Below are 21,776 nucleotides of genomic sequence, written 5' to 3' on the forward strand. Positions count from 1 at the left end.
GCTCTTATTCCCACTAAGAAATCATTTAGACCTGTGTTAACTGAAGAAACTTTCATTTAATAAGTACCCAGTCAGATTAAAAATCTAAGAAGAGGTGTAAGTTGTTTCTTTGGAGAGTCCTCCTTACTTTTTGAAAGGCGGAATAATGTCCGAGCATGTCTGTGTTCTGAGGTTGTTGTAAATTACTTTTCTCTCAAGTAACATCTGAAAATCTGATGAATATGATTATATGGCAAGTATTCATGTTTAGAGTTTTAATTGGGAAACCAGCACATATATTAAGTACTTTGTAATTTTGTTTTTTAGTCTCATCTCATTAGCTCTGCAGTCAGCACAGGGGGGTTACAGCAAATTCATGTCCCTTCCTCCAGTCTTGTGACAAAACAATCTGAGAAGCCAGAACAGCGATTGCTTATTAACGAAGCATTTTCATGTCAGAGTGGATTATTTCCTACCAGTGGTGCACATGCCCAAGGTGAAGACAAATTCTTAATATCTTACTTCCAGTGTTAGTTATGCATTATTTTTTTTCCATTAATATTGGATTGTACATCACATCAGTAATGAGTAGTACACATTTCTTCTGTATAATTGATTTTATTGCCTAATATACTCTATATACCATTTATTCTGAAAATGTTCCAGTTTAAGTGAGAGTTTGATGTTTAATGTTTTGTCTGTATCGAGAGAGGCCTAGACTTAACCTAAAATAATCTTACTGAGAAGTAACCTGTGCAGAAGCTTGTAATGAACTCGCTTATACTATGGTGGTCAGTTTTTTTGATCCCTTTATAACAGCACTTGTAAGTCTGAAACTTTCTTCCTGTTTATCTAGTTCTATAATGTTCTGAATTTTTGTGAAGAAATTTGTAATGTTGGTATGATTTTTTTTCTAGATTTGTTTTCCTATGAATTATTAACATTTGTATAACTTTTTTTTTCCTCTCTGCAGCATATTCAAGCCAATTTCAAAATTGTGGCATTCATACACAAAAGTCTTCTCTACAGACACCAGTTCCTCGGAGATACGCTCCAGAACCTGTATCAAAAAATGTGAAAATCTCAAAGAAAGAAAACCCTGTAACAGAAAAGGAAAATATTCCCAAATCTGCAAGTGAAGGTATGAAAATCCTGTAGCAGAAAAGGAAGATATTCCCATATCCACAGGAGAAGGTATTTGAGTAAGATGCTCCTGTCCTCCACTGGCATGAATAGTACGGCCTGGGGTTCACTTTGTGTGGTCCTCACCTATCCTGAGCTGTTGGGTTGCTGGCACTTAAATACATATATTCTGAATATATGTATTTATATTTGGGAAGGGTTAGTTTTGTGGATAAGTCACTCTTAACTAACTAAAGACTTAGTGACAATACTGATTTAACTGATAGCGTCTCAACTTGATTGCTCACTGAAGTATTTTCTCAGATGAAAAATTGAATGACCTTTCATTGTCAGGTTTAAGGAAGATTATATTAGAATAATGAAAAACTTAGGGTGTACTCAATAACTTAGTCATTATCATTGGTTAAACTGATTTTTTTTTTCACAAAAACACGCGTTCATAAGGTATCTAGGCCATCTTAGTGAAAACAGCATGTCTAAAGCAAAGGAAGTAAATTTATTTTGCTGCTTTTAATCAGCTTAGTGGCATGAAACTCAAGTTTTGAAGATTTAATCAAAAAGCATCTTTTTTTAGCTAGTTGTGTTTAGAATTGCTTGGGGATCTTAGACTGAGGAAGAACATTTAAAAGATCCAGTCACTGTACTGTGTTACAGCCAAAATGCCTGTTTGTGTCTTCATCAGATCCTTCTCAGACTGCTGCTTCTGTCTCTTTTTTACAAAGCTGTGACATACTCCTGTTGTTGCCTGGGTCCACAAATAAATTAAATGCGACAAAAGAAGAAGAACAGATCTGTGACATTATGGACAGAATGTTTTCCTGTGACTCAGTTGATTACCGTCACAGTTTCATTCATCTGTTCTCTGACTTTGCTGATGTAAATCAGTCATAGTAAGGTAGATTAGTGTGAGTGGTTTTGTGAAACTTATCTGAAGTAAATTTATATTTTAAAATCTAAAAAATATTTTTACTATCCTTGGTGTTAAATAATGGTGAAATATCTGGAAAGGAAAAGAAAGTATTAAATATGCAGAAGAAACTTAACTTTATTTTTTTCTGCCTTAGGTGAAGGGAGACTTGTTGAGCATATTCTGAATTCTGAAGAAATGCCACTGAGGCAAATCGAGTCTTCCAAGGTGGCAGCATTAAATAGTAATAAAATGAGCTGGCACTCTGAGAGAGACAGGTAAATAGACCCAACAGTCCAAAATTAAGTTTTTTTTTTGTTTGTTTGTTTTTAATGAAATTGAGAAAGATACTGATGGTGTAATAGAGTCACTGGTGTGGCCCTTGAGCCTGACAAAGCTGCTCTTGCAGTAAAACCCCACAGCACTGGTATTTCTATGCTGCTTCTGCATTTCAGTCATGCTGAAGGTGGATGAAAGCTTGTTGCTAAGGGTGATTCGTAACACCTTTCTCAGAGGTCGGTGGGTGTCACTCGGAGTGTTCTTCTGAGTGTGTTTCTTCTATCGCAGCAGCTTGGCAGCGGTGCTGGGGAGGCAGCTGTACAGGCTTTGTGGAAATGTGGGGTTGCCTTTGTCAATGGGACCCCAAGCTGCCTGCTTTGGGAAGGAGCAGCAACTGCCTCATTATTTCTAAGCTTTAGAGTGAGTGAGGAAATGTTCCGGGACATCCACTCTAAAACACGTTGCCCCCAGGCGAAAATTTGATGTCATAATTTCACTACAGAAACAGCTACGTATGTACTGTCTTATTTATAATAGTATAGACAAAATATTAATTGTTTCAAATGGGAAGGTATGCAAACTTTAAAGTTGCTCTTTGAAGTTTGGATATAGTCTCTCTGTTCAAAATACAAGGATACTGCTCAAGGTGTTAAGTGGTAAACAGAGAAAACCCAATAACCTGTCTTTAACCTCAGCTGAAAAAGCCAATTCCATTTTATATAAAGGTTTGGTATTCTTCCACTTTAAATCCATTCTCAGTTTCAAAGTTGGCGGCTTCCTTGGGCCACATGAGGAGCCATGGGACTTTTAATCAAGAGTGTTTCTCCCATCAGGCATCCCGCTTTGTGTACAGACTCGTTTCCCGCTTTTGAAAGCTCCTTCCAAACTGGCAATTCAATTGAGAAAACGGTGAAAAAAGCAGGTGATTTACTTCAAGATCTTGGCCAACTGAGAAGAGAAATGCGTGACATGCTGCAGGTAAATTCCGTGTTATCACAATGACAAAGAGTGTGAATAAGGGGAATAAAAAATGTGGTGAAGAAAAACTTAGAAGTCTGGTATCAGTGAAAATGTTGCCCTTGTTTCTACCTTTGTAAAAAGACTGACATTTGTTCACAATTACTTGAAATATTGCAGTCTTTGTGTGTGAAAGGGCTTTGAGCCTGAGTAACGATGTCTCAAGGAGAATGCAATGCAGAGGCTCTTACTGCCATTCTACCAAATATAAAACAGGTTAGAAAGGGAAAAGAGAAAAAGATGTTTTATTTATTTTTTTGTTTGAAGGCTTTGGACGTTTTCAGTGCCCATTTTCTGCTGGCTGTCTCTCTGTGATACTGGAGCGACAGAGCTGATGTAACATTCCCATTTGGGAAAGAAGTTAGTTCTGCTTATTTGCAGTTAATTTTAGGGATGACTTAAGCTACTTCCTTTCTCATTTTGCTGTTTCTTTTTGTAACGAGTGCTGTTCCTAAAGAATTGCCTGGTATAGATCATTGTATTGTTTCTCAAGCTAATGATTTTGTACCTTTGATGCTAAAATAGTTCTGTGCTGGCAGCATGTAACTTGTCTAGCTTTTGAAAATTGAAGCTTTTATCCGTTTGTTAACCAGGTTCCACGTGGAAACAAGGTATAACTGATCATTTAGCCTGTCTGCTGTGCTCCTTTGTTCTTTTATAAACATAGGTGGTGGGAAAGAAGAAAGACTGGAGAATTCAAGGGTTTGTGGCTTGGCTTGGCTTGGAACATAATAGCTTTGGTTCTGTTGGTTTGCTTCTGTGGTTCAAGGTTTCAGCTGGCATATTTCCCTAAAAATACCCCGTGTTATGTGCCAGTCATTTGTTACTGTGTCTTTACAAAACATAGCTTCAGCTGATGCATTGTTCCATGGATTTTTTAAAGATATTAGTGAATTACACATTTAACTGTTCTTACTAAGTAAGAGAGTCCATGCCATGTGCGCCATTGATGTTGCAAATATTTGCTTACCACTATTGCTATTAGAAAACCTTACATTGAATTGCATACGTTAGGACAGGCAGCACAGAACAGGACAAAATGGGAGAAGGAATGGCAGGCGAGAAAGACACAGAGGCATAAATGGATTCAAATATCTTCTTTCTTATGAGAAAGATCAGTAGGAAGAAAGGCGTGATGACATAAGAGTCAATTAGATAGTGAGCTACTGACTTCTTATCTTTGAGAGATATGTCGTGGGAGAAAATAAATGCTTGGGATAAATGACCAGCAGCTTTGTCATGCAAAGAAATGAAGGGCCTGAACTAACTGAGATTGTGATGAAACAGAAGGTGGTGCTGTAACCCAAAAGAAGCGTGCAATGAGGTTTATTAGTTCACAAGGAATTAATTGTGCCCATTTACATTGATCAAATATCTACTCTAGATTTTACCTTGACAGATCTGTCTTTAAATAAGTTTCAACGGCTCCTCTTCTGTCTTTTTAGGAAGCAAATTCATGGAAATCAGACATGAATGATCTTATTAAGGTACACTTTGAATTCTTATGTTTTGTTTGGGGTATTTTGTTTGTTTTAAATACTGTAATACTGTAACAGTTTTGAATATGCTTGCAATAACGCTACAGTAACTATTGCATACCTATATTTTTTTTAATCGCTGTTATGTACAGGTAACATTACCCAAAGTAAGATTTAACTTGTTCTTTGACTTATTCAGTCTTGGTGAGCTGTCTTGAGGGATTAATACATATGTCTGGCACAAAGCTGCTGCCTCAAAATGGACATGGTGTGGGCTCCTAATACAGTTACCATGTCATGGTTTGAGTCTAACTGGCAAGTCTACATCATTTTACAGTTGAACATGTATCTGTATTTCTTAAATTTTCTCACAGATTTCACCTGTCTTATTGAGGTAGTATTTGTCAAAAAGCTTTATTTTAAAATGAAAACCAATATAAAATGGGTAAATAATTTGGTATGATGTCCTTTTCTCACCAGGCAAAACCAAAATCACGGGATCAATGCATTGATTTATCTTTTGTTGTGTCCATTGGGCTTTGTAGAGTGTACCTTTATTTCTCATTTGATAAAGAGTAGCCTTAAAGCCAAAACTGATTCTTGATCTGTGAGACTTTTTTCTTCCGTTCATTCAGAAAATGCTTTCCAAGTCTCCTCAAGTTGGAGCATTTTGATTTTGTTTTGAGGCTTCTTTTTTCATTTATATATATTTTTTTTTTCCATTTTTCCACTTCCTTTCTGGAAAATGAAGCACTCAATTTGGGGCCCTCTGGATTTTGTCAGGAGTGCGAGAATGAATGTGAGAACTTCACTTGTGTGGCTCCTTGTTTCCCGCGTACTCGGGTCCATTTTGTATTTAGCAGCTAAGATATGCTCCATCTTTATCTCTGTAAAAGGATTCTGCAAAATAAAGGCTAAAAGTTGCTTCAGTAAAAATCAGCAAAAGGGTGACAGGATCACGGTGCTGTTGTGGGGTTTATTTTGTTGTTAAAACTTCTGTGTATTGTCTGCTGTTTCTTTGAAGAGTTTGATGCCAAGCGAGTGCATATATTTAGATGACTTTGTTTTTTAATATCCTTTTAATTACACTTAAATACTGTTACATGGAGAGATTTGCATGTAATACTTCATGTGTCTAACTGGCATCTTTTCACATGCTTATTTGCTTCATTAGCATTGCTTCCCTTTCATTACATCATTTAGTGTTTGTGAGCTTTTGGTTTTCTTTCCATTTGCTTGACTTTTAAATATATTTGCAACATATTGAATGTTCTTGAGTAATTGCAGTTGACTATAGTACACGTGGATGGTATTCCATATGCTGGGCCTTGATTTGATAGTAGATTAATAGGAAGACTTACCAGTGTGTAGAAAATTGAAATTACAATCTCTGATTAAGCACTAATAGGTCTGTTTCAATTTCAGTCAAAAAGGACGGTTGCATCTGATCTTCCTGAACATCAACAGCTCAATAAACCATCCATCCTTCAAAATGTTAAAGTGCCCAAATCTATACTGAGGGATGCTGAAAGGATTTTGAGAGGAGTTCAAAACAATAAAAAAATTCTTGAAGAAAACTTGGAAGCGGTTATTCGTGCAAAAGAAGGGGGTGCCACGTATAGTTTTATTAACGCCTTGACAACAAACAGGTTAGACCCTATTATTCAGTGCTTTGTGTGGCTGCTCATTGTACATGCTCACTTTTTATCACCTCTCTTTTAATGTTTAGCAATAGGACAAGGGGACATGGGCTTCAACTCTGCCAGGGGAAATTTAGGCTGGAGATTAGAAAGCAATTCTTTGCAGAGAGAGTGGTCAGGCATTGGAATGGCTGCCCAGGGAGGTGCTGGACTCACCGGCCCTGGAGGTTTTTGAACTGAGATTGGACATGGTACTTAGTGCCATGGTCTAGTCAATGGACTGGAGCTGGACCAAGGGTTGGACTTGATGATCTCTGAGGTCTTTTCCAACTCAGTCGATTCTGTGTGATTCTGTGTTTTTTTTTAATTCCAATAATTGAAGAATCAGTACAGCTCCCTGCAAAAGTATTTATTGACTCTTCTTAGCAGTCATGAGGTGATTGTCTTGAACTTCGAATGTTTTTTCACCCTTCTGATGTGAATTTTTTGACAAGTACCTGAAACTTCTTGGTATGATCTATGCTGGAGAACTTAAATCTAAATTCTGAGGCTGTATCGTCTGGGCAAACTGCTCTGCTGTCATGGCAAGGAGGCATTTAGCTTTTTATAGACAAACTTGCATTAATAGGAAAATTAAACAGTCATTTCATAAATCTGAACAGAAGATGTTTCATTAACCTGTAAATGTTACAGAGTTAGTCACCCTACAGCAGATCTTTGGCGTTTGAACTTTCACTTAGTGATGTTCATTATTCCTGCTTGAACCATAATGGAAGTTCTCCTATTAAAATGCTCCTTAATCTTGTGTTTTCCTGAGGAAGGTAACTATTCTCTTCTTGTAAAGATGTTTTGCAGGCATGATATCTGCTATGATTATATTTTAGAGGAAGTAGTAATTTTGTCATCCGCTTTTTGGTTTTGAGTTGGAATGTTTTTGTTGCCTTGTTTTTTCAGTTTTTCATCAAAATATCAACTGACACCTGGCTGCCACTAATTCATAGATGTTTGAAATAAAGTTAGTATATACCATTGGGGGGTGAGGTGGTGTTGGCAGGTGGCATCATGTATAAGAGCAGATTTAGGTTTGGGAAACTCAAACAGAGTATGATTAGTACCTTTTGGAGACTGTAAACATTCATAATCTTACTGTCTCTGTGTTCTGTGTTTCTCTTTTTATAGTGTTCATAGGTCACTACTTTCCCAGGAGCACATCTGTACAATTTAAGAAGTGCTGACCTAAAATAGTTCTTTCTTCTATTTCAGAGATGTATTGGAAGAGATTCGTATCAGAAAGACTGTGGATGAGTGGATTAAGGCAATCAGCGTAGAAATCCAGGTACGGCTGGAAATAACGAGTTCAGCTTTTTGCATTATATTTTTCCACCTTACATAGTTCTTTCACATCAATAGTTAAACACAATTCACTCACAACTTGAAAACAAGAGAAAGCTGCTTATTATTACTAACATATAGTATCCTATAATAAAATATTTAACTCTATTTTAAAACTTTAATTGCTTAATGAAAATCACTGGTCGCAGTTACGGGCTAACATGAAAACCAGGCCATTTCTTAGAACTTCAAAGTTAGCCACAGACCCTTCTCATAGCCTTGAAGATAAAATCTCCTTTTATTACGTTTATGTTTTATCCTTAGGCTGAAATGGCAAGAAATGATTTGGAACAAGTAAAAAACGATCAAAAGTTCCCACGGATTGAGAGAGCCCAAAACATCAAGGCTGTGAAGACCAATAAAGAAATTAAAGCGAAACCTCAAAAAATCCAAGGATGCTCGACAAAGAAGCCTTTATCTGCAGCGAAGCCATTGCAGAAGCAAGCAGTGGATAACACAGGCAAACAGAGGCTTAAAACTTACTTTTCTTCTGAAAGGAAAGAAAAAGGGGCAGATGTGAGTTCCTAAGTAGTTGGTTTCTTTTTTGGTGGTGACTGTTATGCTTTAGATTGCAGTATTCATGTGAAAAACTGTATGTATGACTGTGATAATTTTAAATGGGAGTGATAGCCCTGTCCTGTGAATTTCGGTTGTCAGAATTGTCCTTGTTTCCATGTGCAGTAGAAGCCTAGGCTAAGTGTGTATAGCACTGTGGAATTCATTGTCATGTTATGAATTTATTTTACCCAGCACCTGTTACTTTATTCAGCCACTGGTAAGCTGCTTGTATGTATTCTGTATACGTAAGTTTCCAAGGGTGCTTGCAACATATACTGTTTGTTGCAGAACTTATTTTTTTCCTCTAGACTTTTGCAACACTACTGATGTGTTCAAATTTTCATAGAATGGTAAACTACTTTTTTTATGTGTGTGTCAGGGACCTGTGAATGGAAGTGCAGTGGTACAAAATGAAGACTACCTGTGCCGAGTTTACGGGAAACCGATTTACCAGGGCCACCGCAGCACGCTTAAAAAAGCACCATATCTGAGATTCAGCTCTCCCTCTCCCAAATCTAAACTTCAAAGACCCAAGGTGATAGAGTGTGTTAGAGGTAAGTAATTGTTTGATATGAATGAGGTGTTCCTTCCCAATTTTTCTACTAGAAAGTCCATGTATAAATGAAACTATTGAATTGTAATTCAGCTGCTCTTCAGCTTAAAGCTTAAGCTTATACAATAGGGTTAAAAGATGTTCTTTCCAAAACTAAAAAATACCACTAGGTTTACAGATTTGCTTGATGTGTATCTCACTTATTTTAGGTTGTCACAGAATCAACTGGGTTGGAAAAGACCTCAGAGATCATCAAGTCCAACCCTTGGTCCAACTCCAGTCCATTGACTAGATCATGGCACTAAGTGCCATGTCCAGTCACCTCCAGGGACGGCGAGTCCAGCACCTCCCTGGGCAGCCATTCCAATGCCTGACCACTCTCTCTGTAAAGAATTTCTTTCTAATATCCAGCCTAAATTTCCCCTGGCAGAGTTTAAGCCCATGCCCCCTTGTCCTATTGCTGACTGCCTGGGAGAAGAGACCAATCCCCACCTGGCTAGAACTGCCCTTCAGGTAGTTCTAGAGAGTGCTGAGCTCACCTCTAAGCCTCCTCTTCTCTAGACTAAACAAGCCCAGCTCCCTCAGCCTCTCCCCATGGGTCTTGTGTTCAAGTCCCTTCACCAGTCTTGTTGCTCTTCTCTGGACCCGCTCCAGCACTTCAATCTCTTTCCTGAGCTGAGGGGCCCAGAACTGAACACAATACTCCAAGTGTGGCCTCCCCAATGCAGAGCACAGGGGAAGGGTCACTGCCCTTGTCCTGCTGACCACGCTAGTTTGGATACAGGACAGGATACCATTGGCCTTTTTGGCCACCTGGGCACACTGATGGCTCATGTTGAGCTTCCTGTCCATTAGTCCCCCCAGGTCCCTTTCTGTGTGACTGCTCTCCAGCCACTCTGTGCCCAGCCTTAATTTATTTTTAAAAGGTGAGAACTTGGTATATGAAAACTACTAGTCTTGTTGCTTGTGTATTTTATTTTACCTCTCTTGAAACGCTTCTTTTTTTTCCTGTGAAAAACACGGGTATACTCATTTGAAAGACCAGCATGATCATCTCTTTCGGACTGTTGACTCTGCTGCACACTTGTAATTTAGTTTATTCTGTACAGATTTTTTTGAATAAGATTTGTGTTAGTAAGCACTTACTGTAGCAGTAACAAGATACATTGACTTCTAAGATTTGGATTGAGAACAGACACTTCTTTAAAAATACTTAATCAGCAGTTCTGCTTTTGCTGAGGTCTAAATGACATTTTTTTTCCATATTTATTGGGCTCTTGTCCTTTATAGAAGGTCACAACCTTTCCAGGGAGGCCAATTTAATCATTCTAGAAACAATACCTTGTAAAGTGGCAGAAAAAGTGCCCCCCACCCCAATCTCATTATAATTAAGTTGTTTGGTCATTTGATACTACTGGTTTTCTACTGATAACGTGTTTAATTCTGTAGTGCCAGTGAAATGTAAAGGCAGAGGTTTTGTGCAGTTGTAATAAGCTGCTCCTGTGCTTTGGCTTGTTTTCTGTTGGAGATGAATAGAAATGAAAGAGAAATCCGTGTACTGGATCTGTGCTGCATTTGATCTTGCAGAACTCCTGCGTGTGACAAATAGAGTTTAAAAGCTATTTGCTTACAAACAGGATGAACGCTGGGTTGCCTTTACCCACAGTGATTCTCTTCCAAGTCTTTAAGTCGTACCACAGCGGTACAGCAACGTATGTGTTTGCAATGGTAAAGCCACCATAATTTTCATTGCTTTATTTCACATCAAACTGCAATTACAGAAAGTTATGTTTGTGTCTCTATCTCTACAGCAAATTTGTATTCTTATCTAAGGGAAGAAAGGAAGAATACGGAATTTTTTGCATGTTGCTTAGAAGAATAACACTTCAATTAATATGTGCCCTGTTTCCAAGTTTTCTAATTTTAATGGCTTTAGACTGAGGTCAGCCTTTTGATACTGGCATTGCTTGTCTTTGACTCTTCGTATAAGACAGTTGGTCAAGCTGCTTAATTTTTGTGCTTTCCTATATCATGCCAATAAAAACCAAAGGTAATATTCTGTGTTTCACATGGGTCTCATGAAAACAAAATAGTTGAACGTTTTTGAGGGCTGCTATTCTGAAAGGTGCTGTTATGGCAGGAAAGTGTAAGTAATAAAATTAGAAACAGATCTGCACTCCTATGGTAGGAGTGTAAATAAAATGAAGTTGAACGAGCACTTTAAAGCACCAGGTTCTTAAAAAAAAGAAAGAAAGAAATCTTGCTCACATTAGGCATGGCTGGTTTTTCCTTCGCAAATCCGCACCCACAGGTTCCCTTGCCGGCCTTGATGTACCAGGTGATAAAGGCCTAAAAATTATTGGGAGTCCTTGGCCTTGGGTTTGATTGGCTGGAAAATCCAGACTTATTAAATGACTCTGTTTTGTTAGAGCAATCCACTGAGCTTGTTTTAAATTAGTGTTAGAATAAGGATGTTTATTTAAGACTGAGATGGCCATCTGGAGAGTCTCTTTTCAATAATTTTATAACTCAGCCGTTTTCTTTGCAAATAAAGTGCAGTGACTAATGCTTGGTTTCTTATGGGAAGTTAGGGAAAAAAAATCCAAATAATACTTTTATGAGTAAGAGAACATTTCTAAAAAAAGTTGGAGTTGTTTTCTTGCAGAGCTTGAACTGATAACTACATGTAAAACACTAGGTTTTTAAAGCTAAGTTTAATTAAGTGTCTAGTTTCTGCCCAGTGCAAATAAACTTTTCAGGGGGAAATGAAAAGTTGAAAGCAATTAAAATGAGGTGCTGTGTGTATACAGTACTTAATCATTCTTACTGTGAGAACCTTGTTTTTACAAGTTGGCGGTATTACAGATATGTTGCCAATTTCTTCTTTTACTCAAAAGTTCAAGGCCAGGGAGACTCTTAGATCATGTGCTATGACCTCTGCTAAATCACAAGCCACTGAACTGTATGTATTTATGTTACAGAGTCCAGTTATTTGTCTTTGACTAAAGAACAACTTTTCTGGCTAATGTATGCTTTGCAGAAAGGCACGTGCTCGTCATTTAAAGACATTAGAAATCCTGCCCTTAATTCCTTCTTCCCATGACGAGATACCTTATGGTTGAAAACTAAATGGAGCACTTCAAATTTTCTGTCTGTTTTGGCTCTAGTTTACAGCTACTTCAGTTTCCACGTGATTTTCCTTTAAAAAATGAAAAAGGCTTTTTAATGTCCCACCTATTTTAGTATTTACAGAGACAGAGAATTCATACAGAATGCAGTGTTATCATATATGGACGTCTTCTCGTGCTCCACCTCACTGGCATCCTGTTGAGACATCTGGAGGTTACATTTATCCCTTTGACCACACCATTGTGTTGCGATTTCTCATCTCATTACTTATCCAACGTGACCTTAAAGTCTTTTTCAGAGACGCTTCTTTCTGACCTGTGTTTTTTCATTTAAGAGTTATGACTTGTTGGTTTTGTTTCTAGGCTTATAAGCCATAAGTTGTGTGTACAAAAACGCCACTTCTTGAGTGAATTGTTTTACTTGCTTGTCTGCATGTGTTGAAAGTCACATTATCCCTAAATGTTATAATAATTTTTATTCTTCAGTTAATGAGAAATCTATTAAATGTGAACAGAGCTAAAAAGTGCTTGTTGCCATGTGTTAACTGGCCAGTGATACAGGAAGGGTGATGATTAGAAACAACAGAGGAATAAGATGGCATTTTTCAGCGGTAGTGAAGATATGGAGTTGGTTACCAATGTGATTCTTTCCAGGTTCATTTTCCTAAAATAGCAGTAGAAGCACTTCTGTTTGATTCACAATTGTTGACTCCTTTTTGGAGGATGTTCTTATCCATTTAGATTAAAGTTAGTAATTTCCCTAATAATATCCATTGTTTGCAAAGGATATAGATTGAATAAGACCTTGCGTGACTGTGTAGCGAGAAGTGCAACACTGCAAGAAACATTCTCCTGTACTATATGCTCAGGCATTGTTACATACAAATTAATTCTGGTTGGCTATTTAACAATACATTGTCAAAATGGGACCAAAAAATTGGTGCTTCTTCAATGCTGGAAGTCAAGACTTAAGGGTATTTGTTATGGCTTTATTTTCCAGTAGCAGTGAGTTGTTAAATCAGGAATTTGTAGATTATACCTGTTTCTTTGAGTACCTGTCAGTCTTGTAGCTGGAGACAAACTGCATGTTTATAAAATTGAGGTAGTTAATCAGATGAACAAGAGATCATTTCAACTATGTTCTATATTCTCTCTTTTTTATGCCAGGCTTGCAGGCTGTTCTAATACTGTATTTCAAACCTGAATCATGGGTTTCTTCTTACCTGCTAAATCACACACTTTATTTCAACTTACTATCCTTGTGTCCTATTCTTCATGTTTCTCTGCCTTTATTTGCTAGATTCAAATGTTCAAAAATCGTAATTGTAATTCCTTTGTTGCCGTCAATCCTGAGACATCTAACTTAGCACTTTTAGGCTCCACCCTTCCTATATCCCTTCCTTGCTCCCTCCATCCCACAGCAAAAATTTATAACCATTTCAGTTGAAGGGCTTAAATTAGTGGCAGAATAATTATTACATGTATTGTATTGTATTATATTAATTATTATTCTGTACGTGCGTTGATGACATGTGGTTTATCTGCTCTTGTTTCAGGTACAAAGGTGAAGTCGGCAAGAACACAGACCTGTTCTCACATGCAGAAGGTTGTGACCAGCCCCAAGAAACAGCATCCTTTATATGCACTTACGCAAGAAAATCAGTATCTCTTTAGTCCAAGCCAAGATGTACCTGCGATCCACGGCCCACTTGAAGGCCACCTCATTCCTATGGCTGTTCCACTCGGTAGGAGCAATTAACTTGTAGAAGGGGTGTGCGAAGGTTAATTACTGCTACTCATGGAAATACAACTTACATTTTCTTAAGTCAGTGATTTGCTCTGGCCCAGGAGATTTGCAGCTGCCCTTCTTGTGGGAAATCCACCTGGGAGAACAGTTTAAAATGGGCTGGTTCTCCTCATTCTTCATGCTGGATGTCTGGTGACATCTTGACAGAGCAATTATTCGTTTAGCCATACATACCTTCTTTGGTACACTTTACATTTCTAGGTTTCTTGTTCTGGCTTTAAGTTTGGTATCTGTGTAAGCAAAACCGAATCACTGGCCCTTGGATCCAACATTTATGATGATTTCAGCCCTGCGATTTCAGTAGGATTGTGCCAGACACACTAAATTTGTTTGTGTGGCTTCTGTATTTTTTGATGTCCAATAGAACCTTTATACAGGCCCTGTTTTGGGAATGGTTAATATTGCATTGGCATTTAAAGAAGATAATTATTAAAAAAAAGGTGTCTTGATAATTTGTGGGATGCTATACTGAGGGTAATGGTATTTTGAATGTGGTTCAGAAATTTGAGGTGGGGGAAGAAGCATAGTATGTAATTTTTGAATGGCAAACACATTGTAGTTATTCTGGTTTTTAGCAGTAGGTGTCACTGTAGTAAAGAAAAGTTAATAATTCCAAAAAATGGCAGTGTTAACAGTTTCTGCTGGTATAGCCTTAAATTCACCTGGTGAAGCACTATAGTTAATGTTAATAAGGGATTTTTTAATTGGTCCATAATTGTGCAGTCTGTCTCATGTGAAACACAGACACCCAGATTTTAATTTTCATTAGCTGATTAATCCACTGACTTTGGAGATTTATATAAATCTTTATTTTTAAACTCTCCTAAGGTCAAACCCAAATTAGCGACACCTCAGTGCACCCTGCTGGAGTAGTTGTAGGTAAACCACACCCTGTGACAGTCACCACCGCCCTTCCTCGAGTGCCACCGAAACCACCAGATGAGATAAAAAAACCAAACATAGCTGTAATAGAGATGAGATCAGAGAAAAAGGATCCACCTCAACTGTCTGTACAGGTAGGTGTCAAGAGTGATGATTATTTGTTTGTTTTCCATAAATGCTAAAGACAGTCTCCTCCCTCAGTAACTGAGACCTCAGTAGATGGTTTTCAGTAAAGCATTAGAAACATATAGAATGGAGGGGCCAAAATGTTGTCACACTATGCAAATATTTTTATTTGTATTCCAACAACTGCCTTTATTATTTAACCAAATAGAAAACTATTTCTTCTGTAAGTCACCTACACAGGGTGTTTGTAGAACGGTTCTATGTCACATTTTGTTTTTAAATGAGATTTTTGAGTAAGAACAAACTTTCAATAAAAAAAGAAAGTATTTAAATAAATGTCAGTTTCCTTGGGTGAATACTTTAGCCTTTAAGATTTCTGTTTCAAGCATAATAGTCAACCCAAGAATGTCACTCTTGATTAATCAACCATAAGAGTCTTTACCTAGTGGGTTGGGGTTTTTATAAAGTATTTTACATGAGTCTGTTGTCAAGGAAGTTGATGTTTCTTACATGTTCATTATTTTGGATTCAAATTGTTAAGAACATACAGGCTTTCTCCACACACCTTTCAGATACAAATAATCTGTGGAACTCAAAGTTAAACAGAGGTAGAATATGTGGCTTGTTCCCTTGCTGTATCACTATTTTCCACCCACATGCATTTTGTTGTTATTTCACCCAATTCTTAATTATTTAAGGTGATTTTAAAATTATTTTTCTCCCAAAGAATTAAGCAAGCATTTAAATCTTTGTTCTTAAAAGCAAAAACAAAAACAAGAAAACAAAGCTTTTTGATACTGTAATGGACATACCTTTATTACAAGCTATATTGTAATACAATTATCCCTTTATTTGACCCTACCAGAGGTACCACAAAATGAAACCAATAACCAGCCTGCACGGTGGCTTTAGGCCACATGGTGTAAATGAATTGCAAGTCAAACACACATTTGCTGTATGAATAGTTATGGGTATAGTCACCTTTTTCACATGCAAGGCCAAGCATCAGAAAATTAGAGAGCAAGAGAAATCCAGTGTTACAAGAAAAGAGGTGAATATTTCTGGGGTTAGTTTTTGCACATGACAATATTTTGTTTTTCAGAACCAAGTTATAATCAGATACTGGTGTGAGAAAAAAAAGATCACAAGTTTAGTGGCTCAGTAGCAAGTAGAAGAGAGAATCTAAAAGGTTCAATGATAGCTGAGGTAATACATAGATTTTCAAATGAATGCTTTTTTCTGTCCTAGGTGTTACCAAATGTAGATATTGACAGTGTTTCAAGTGACAGTGTCAGTGTAAACCACGTTCCCCCAGGCTCCGAACCTGCTCTTCCTCCTGTCAGTGCTGTAATACAGGTATTGATTGGTTTAAATGTCTGTGAATTCAAATTTGTTAAAAAAAGAAAAAATGTTATCTCATTATCTTGTTTTAGTTAGAGAAATTAGACAGTTCCCGGAAAAATTGAGCAATTTTTCTGAAGAATTTATAATGTGAGGCGTTTGTTTATGAAAATGGAAAATTGCAGCAAGATACTTTTCTTCCAACATTAAATAATCATCCTAGCAAAACCCTAAAAACCCCAGTGTTTCTTTATCCTGTTAAGAGTTGTTAATCCTTTATTGGCCAATGTCTGGCTTATTTATACTGGGTTCAGCATTCTGGTGTGAAGACCGAGGATGTTCTTCATCCTTCATCTTCTCCTTGGCTGTACTTGAGCAGTTGGTGGCGTTTACGTGCACAGACTGGACGGTGTGAAAGCACCGTGCAATGGTCCAGTGATTGTTTTCCTTTGGTTATTGTACTGGTTTAGTTATTGTTCTGTTTTTCCCTGGGTGTTTTACCTGCTGTTCTGTCTTTGGGACACAGGTCCTCCACAGTCCTATGGTCAAGGTATTCACTGAATAACAAAAAGATAGTGGACTAAAATAGTGAATGTTATTTAAAAATGATATTAAATAACACTGTAGAAATCACACATAAGTAAATTGCTTAAGATACTGCTAGACTCTTGCATGCCATGTTTTACAGTATTTTGTTTTGCTGTTTCTTTTTTTTAATAAGAGTTACAGGTGTTATTGTAGAACTTTTGATGTTGAGATATTCCATTAGAATATCTCATACAGCAGGTTTTAATTCTCAGCATACAAGAAAAAGTTCTGATAATCTCACTTCATGCTATGCAAAAAATTCCTCCTAACTTTTAAGGTGGATAAGCATTTTTTCTGCATTCAGGCTATTGACAGTGACCGGTGATTTAATTGCATTCTTGTAATGAAGTTTTTCTGCTAATGCATTTCCCCCCCCAATATGAAATATCTAACAATTTCAATATGTCTTTATAAGGCTCCAGAAGATATACATAGTGAGGAGGAAGACACAAAGTTTCCAGGAACTAATTTCATCGATGTTACTGATGTCATGCAGGTAATTGCATTGCCAAGGTGTCCTTTCCTTTTAAATGTTTTTATATTTGTTTTATATTATTCTGTCAAAACTGAAGGCACAATGTAGAATATTATTTTACTAGCAACTTTAAAAATACACAGGATGAGCAATGCTAAACTATTTACAACATTAGAAATTACTGTGTGTTACCAAGTAAAGGACCTTTGAAGAATTACAATAGAAAACTAAAATTACCTTTTATTTGGAATTGTCAGAATCCACTAGAAATAAAAGTAGTTTTCTAAAATCAACAGTGATTATAACACATAGATCTCACAATTTCAAACTCTAAATGTAGTGCATATATAAGATGATCTTACAGATTTTAAGTAAGGTGACCTGTATTTTAAAATGTGAAAGTATTTTCTGAGGGTTCTCTTTGGTATAGAACAATTTGCATATGCTTTTGAGGTTCTAAAATGCTTTAGCAAAATATCATGTACGTGTATGCGAGTATATGTGTACAACAGGTGCTATTCATCTCATGGATCCCATTAAGATTTGAACAAGATTTTGTTTTGCTGGATGCCTTGTTAGCGTGTCCGTACACCTTTAACAACATTGTTTCTGGATTATGATAACATGGGTTTACTGGAGATATTCTTTTACAGTTTAATGTTTTTAGGTAGCAAGTCCTTTGGTGACTTGTCAGTAAGAGTTGGGGCTGACAAACGCTCCGGGTTGGTGATCCAGGCTGCATTGCATATCAAAACCTACCGCAAAATGTATAATTTTCACCTGTTCTGTGTACTCCTGATCCCAGGATTAGAGTGTCCATCGAATATTCTATGACCTATGGGTCGGTATGGTAGATTAATTCTTAAAATGAATTAATAATTTAACATTGTTAGTGAGTTAAAACAGTCCTAAAAGGATGCTTTACCTATCAAAAGTGGGGAAATGCTTTATTCATTTTCAGTTTCAAAATTAACTTATGTTATTGGAGGTGAGGAGTTAAATCTATTTAGACAAGCTTCTTCTGTTTGCACAAAAAAGATGTATTTTATAAAAATAAATAGGAAAGCTACTTAACAGATTGGTTTATGAACTAACAAAAAATGCTGCAGTGTTACATTTTTTTAGACATGAATAATAGTTATTCATCTTTTCTTTTGTCATTTTTCTCCTGCATTGCTTTTATCTTTTATTTTTGGCAATGGGGCATATTTTAACCACAATACCAAAAAATGTTCCAAGTGAAGCATATGTTTGGCCTGTGACCACACAGACAATGTTCTTAAGAATGTGCAAGGCAAACACAATGTGGAAGCATAAAATCAACCTCTGGAGTGGCAGGGGTGTTTAGGACATCAAAAGAAAGTGAAGTTATTGTTATAGAAGAGGCTTCAGATTAATGAAAAAATATGCATAAAATGCTATACAGAAAAATAGGCTATTATTGTCTTCCCCCCTCACCCCTCTTATTATGAAAACTTAATTCTGTTAGAACTGAAGAGGATAAGTATTTGTGTGAAATATCCCTCTTTTTACTTTTTTCTTCACTTTTTTCTCTTCCCTGGTGGATATTACAAAAAGGCCTCAGGGTCCTGTCCCAGGCATTTCCTTTTCCTACTATTTGTTTTACCTTTTCTACTAGAAGATACATATTTAAGAGATCACAAGGCTCATCTGGTCTAATGTTTCTTGGCACAAGCACGGTCTAGACAAGATGGCCCAACACCCTGCCCAGCTGAATGTTAAAAGCGTCTGACATTGTGGAATCACTACTTCCCTGGGGAGATTATTCCTGTGGTTGATTGTTCTCATCTTGAAGAATTTCCCTCTTGTGTCCATTTGGAACATACATGGGGTGGCAGCACCAATGTGCTGCTCCTCTTCCCTGCTCTGACAGTTCAGGATGGAGGTCTGGGATACACGTGTGCTTGTGTATATGTATGTATATATTGTAGAATCACAGAATCATAGAATTGTTTCACAGAATCACAGAATGTCAGGGATTGGAAGGGACCTTGAAAGATCATCCAGTCCAGTCCCCCCGCCGGAGCAGGAACACCCAGATGAGGTTACACAGGAAGGTGTCCAGGCGTGTTTGAATGTCTCCAGAGTAGAAGACTCCACAACCACCCTGGGCAGCCTGGTCCAGGCTCTGCCACCCTCACTGAGAAGTTGTTTCTTCTCAAATTTAAGTAGAACCTTTTGTGTTCCAGTTTGAACCCATTACCCCTTGTCCTATCATTGGTTGTCACTGAGAAGAGCCTGGCTCCATCTTCGTGACGCTCACCCTTTATATATCTGTAAACATTAATGAGGTCACCCCTCAGTCTCCTCCAAGCTCAAGAGCCCCAGCTCCCTCAGCCTTTCCTCATAAGGGAGATGCTCCACTCCCTTAATCAGGTGGAAGAGAGCCTCAGGATCATCGAGTCCAGCCATAACCTAACTCTAACACTAAACCATGTTCCTAAGAACCTCATCTAAATGCCTTTTAAACCCCTCCAGGGATGGTGACTCCACCACTGCCCTGGGCAGCCTGTTCCAATGCCTGACAACCTTTCTGTGAATACATGCTTCTTAATGTCCCATCTAAACTTCCCCTGGTGCAACTTGAAGCCGTTTCCTCTTCTGCTATCACTTGCTACTTGGGAGAAGAGACCAACACTCTCCATGCTCCAACCTCCTTTCAGGTAGTTGTAGAGAGCAAGAAGGTCTCCCCTCGACTTCCTTTTCTCGAAGCTGAAGAGCCTTGTGTGTACACATGATATACAAAGACTCACAGCGTGGATTCCTCCAGTATACAGCATTAGACGCTCAGTCTACCCAGTAGCTGGCCCTGGATCTTTGCCCTCCTCAGCCCTGGCACCTGGATGTGCAATCACCTGGAAGCCCCGTGCTCAGAAAAATAGTAGATTCAGACTTTCTGAACACAGGAGGTTTTGTAGGGCCAGTCCTTGCATGGACCTGCCTTATTCAAGGGCGAGAAGCTTGCTCAGGTAACAGGAGATTAGAGTAAATGTGTTTTCCTCATCCCTGGTTGCTCTTTTGGGTGGTGATTTTTATACATGTATAACTCATCAGACAAAAGCTCACAGGTGACACCTGCAATGTGGCCTGACCTTGCCTGTGAAAATTGCTTTACAAATCTTTCAAGAAATCCACGACTAAGTTTTGGATGGCTTTAATAAAAGACTGCATATACGTGTTTGGTAAAAATGGAACAAAATCTATACCACCTAATCATTTCAAACATTCTTTTAATTATATGAATGTAATTTGGGAAATAGAATTTCAGCTTGATACTTCATAATAAAGTACAATGATTAATATTCCAATCATATCCGAAAGACTTTCTAATTTATGCCATAGTTTGATTTGGAGTCACGATAGATATTTTCAACAGTCCCCAGGGAGGTAAAATGCAGAATTGAGTGCAGATTATTCAGGATTGGTCTACAAAGTGATACACGTGCAACTTTAGTCTATATAATCAAATACTGACTATTATTTTATTTTTTTTTACTTCAGCAAAGCTAATAGATCACCCCAAAATGAAAGTAATTTTATTTTCATTTTGGGCACTATTAAATATAAAATATTTTTGCACATAGTTTAGAAATGCAGGAGAACTGCAACAGTTTGTCAGATTACTAAATATGTGTAAGATTTATTGTATGTCCTTGGTTATTTAATCCAGATGTTTGTATTTTGCATACTTTCAAAAAAGATTATATTAAATAGGCAACATCAAAGAAAATTTATGGACTAAAGCAGTCAGAAGAAAATGCATAATGAAACACTGGACAAAGACATCTTTACATTTGCTGTCAGAATGAATTATGGTTATGAATACGTATATCCGAACAGAATGAACCTCTTATCAGCCTGTAAAGCATTCAGTGCCATTTCAAGTTTAACTTTGCTGTCTTATTCCTATGCCCAGAACGGTTTGGGGATCTCTGTTTGTCACCCAAATAATACACATATTCTGGTTTGCTTGCTTTGCAAGTTATGGCTTTTCTTTGAAGAATTATTTCTCTTGAAAGATTCAGAAGGATCCTGCTCCCCTGTAGCTCTTTGTTATAATACCCATCACGGACCTATCTGACTTTGCAGTTTTAAGGTATATTAAGGTAGGAGAGAAATATTAATGCTGGGTTGGGGAAGGAGACAGGAAAATGTTACTGTCTTTTTTTTTTTTCCCCTCTGTTCTTTCTGGTTTTAGTGATTTCTTCTTTTATTAATAGAAAATATATAGTGGGATTTTTATTTTGTGGGTTAAAATTAAGTTTCATCTATATAAGTGAAAAGACTTTTTTCTCCTTTCACTGTTTTGGCAATTAATCTTAGTAAATGCAGATTTACTGCGAGTTCTTTTATGCAACACCACATGCTTTTCACTGGTAATTTAGGGCTCAGCTCTTCACCTCTTTCTAGCATGCCAAATTTTCTTCTTAGAGAGTCGTGTTACCATTAGAGACGTTTGTTT

At 37.4% G+C, this 21,776-nt stretch overlaps 1 protein-coding gene across 3 annotated transcripts in view; it reads left to right on the forward strand.

The window, feature by feature from the left end:
• Positions 1-21,776, forward strand: part of KIAA0586 — a 75,432-nt gene that overhangs the window by 6,558 nt on the left and 47,098 nt on the right. For all 3 annotated transcript variants that reach the window (XM_082058150.1, XM_082058148.1, XM_082058149.1), the window contains exons 7-19: positions 307-475; positions 953-1,120; positions 2,187-2,307; positions 3,142-3,286; positions 4,771-4,812; positions 6,229-6,452; positions 7,707-7,779; positions 8,100-8,351; positions 8,773-8,947; positions 13,631-13,819; positions 14,710-14,897; positions 16,138-16,245; positions 17,234-17,314. In XM_082058150.1, the coding sequence (XP_081914276.1) occupies positions 307-475; positions 953-1,120; positions 2,187-2,307; positions 3,142-3,286; positions 4,771-4,812; positions 6,229-6,452; positions 7,707-7,779; positions 8,100-8,351; positions 8,773-8,947; positions 13,631-13,819; positions 14,710-14,897; positions 16,138-16,245; positions 17,234-17,314 (1,935 nt within the window). The remainder of the gene's footprint in view (positions 1-306; positions 476-952; positions 1,121-2,186; positions 2,308-3,141; positions 3,287-4,770; positions 4,813-6,228; positions 6,453-7,706; positions 7,780-8,099; positions 8,352-8,772; positions 8,948-13,630; positions 13,820-14,709; positions 14,898-16,137; positions 16,246-17,233; positions 17,315-21,776) is intronic.

This window comes from Streptopelia decaocto, assembly GCF_964273445.1.
Source record: "Streptopelia decaocto genome assembly, chromosome: 7".
Taxonomy (NCBI): Eukaryota; Metazoa; Chordata; class Aves; order Columbiformes; family Columbidae; genus Streptopelia; species Streptopelia decaocto.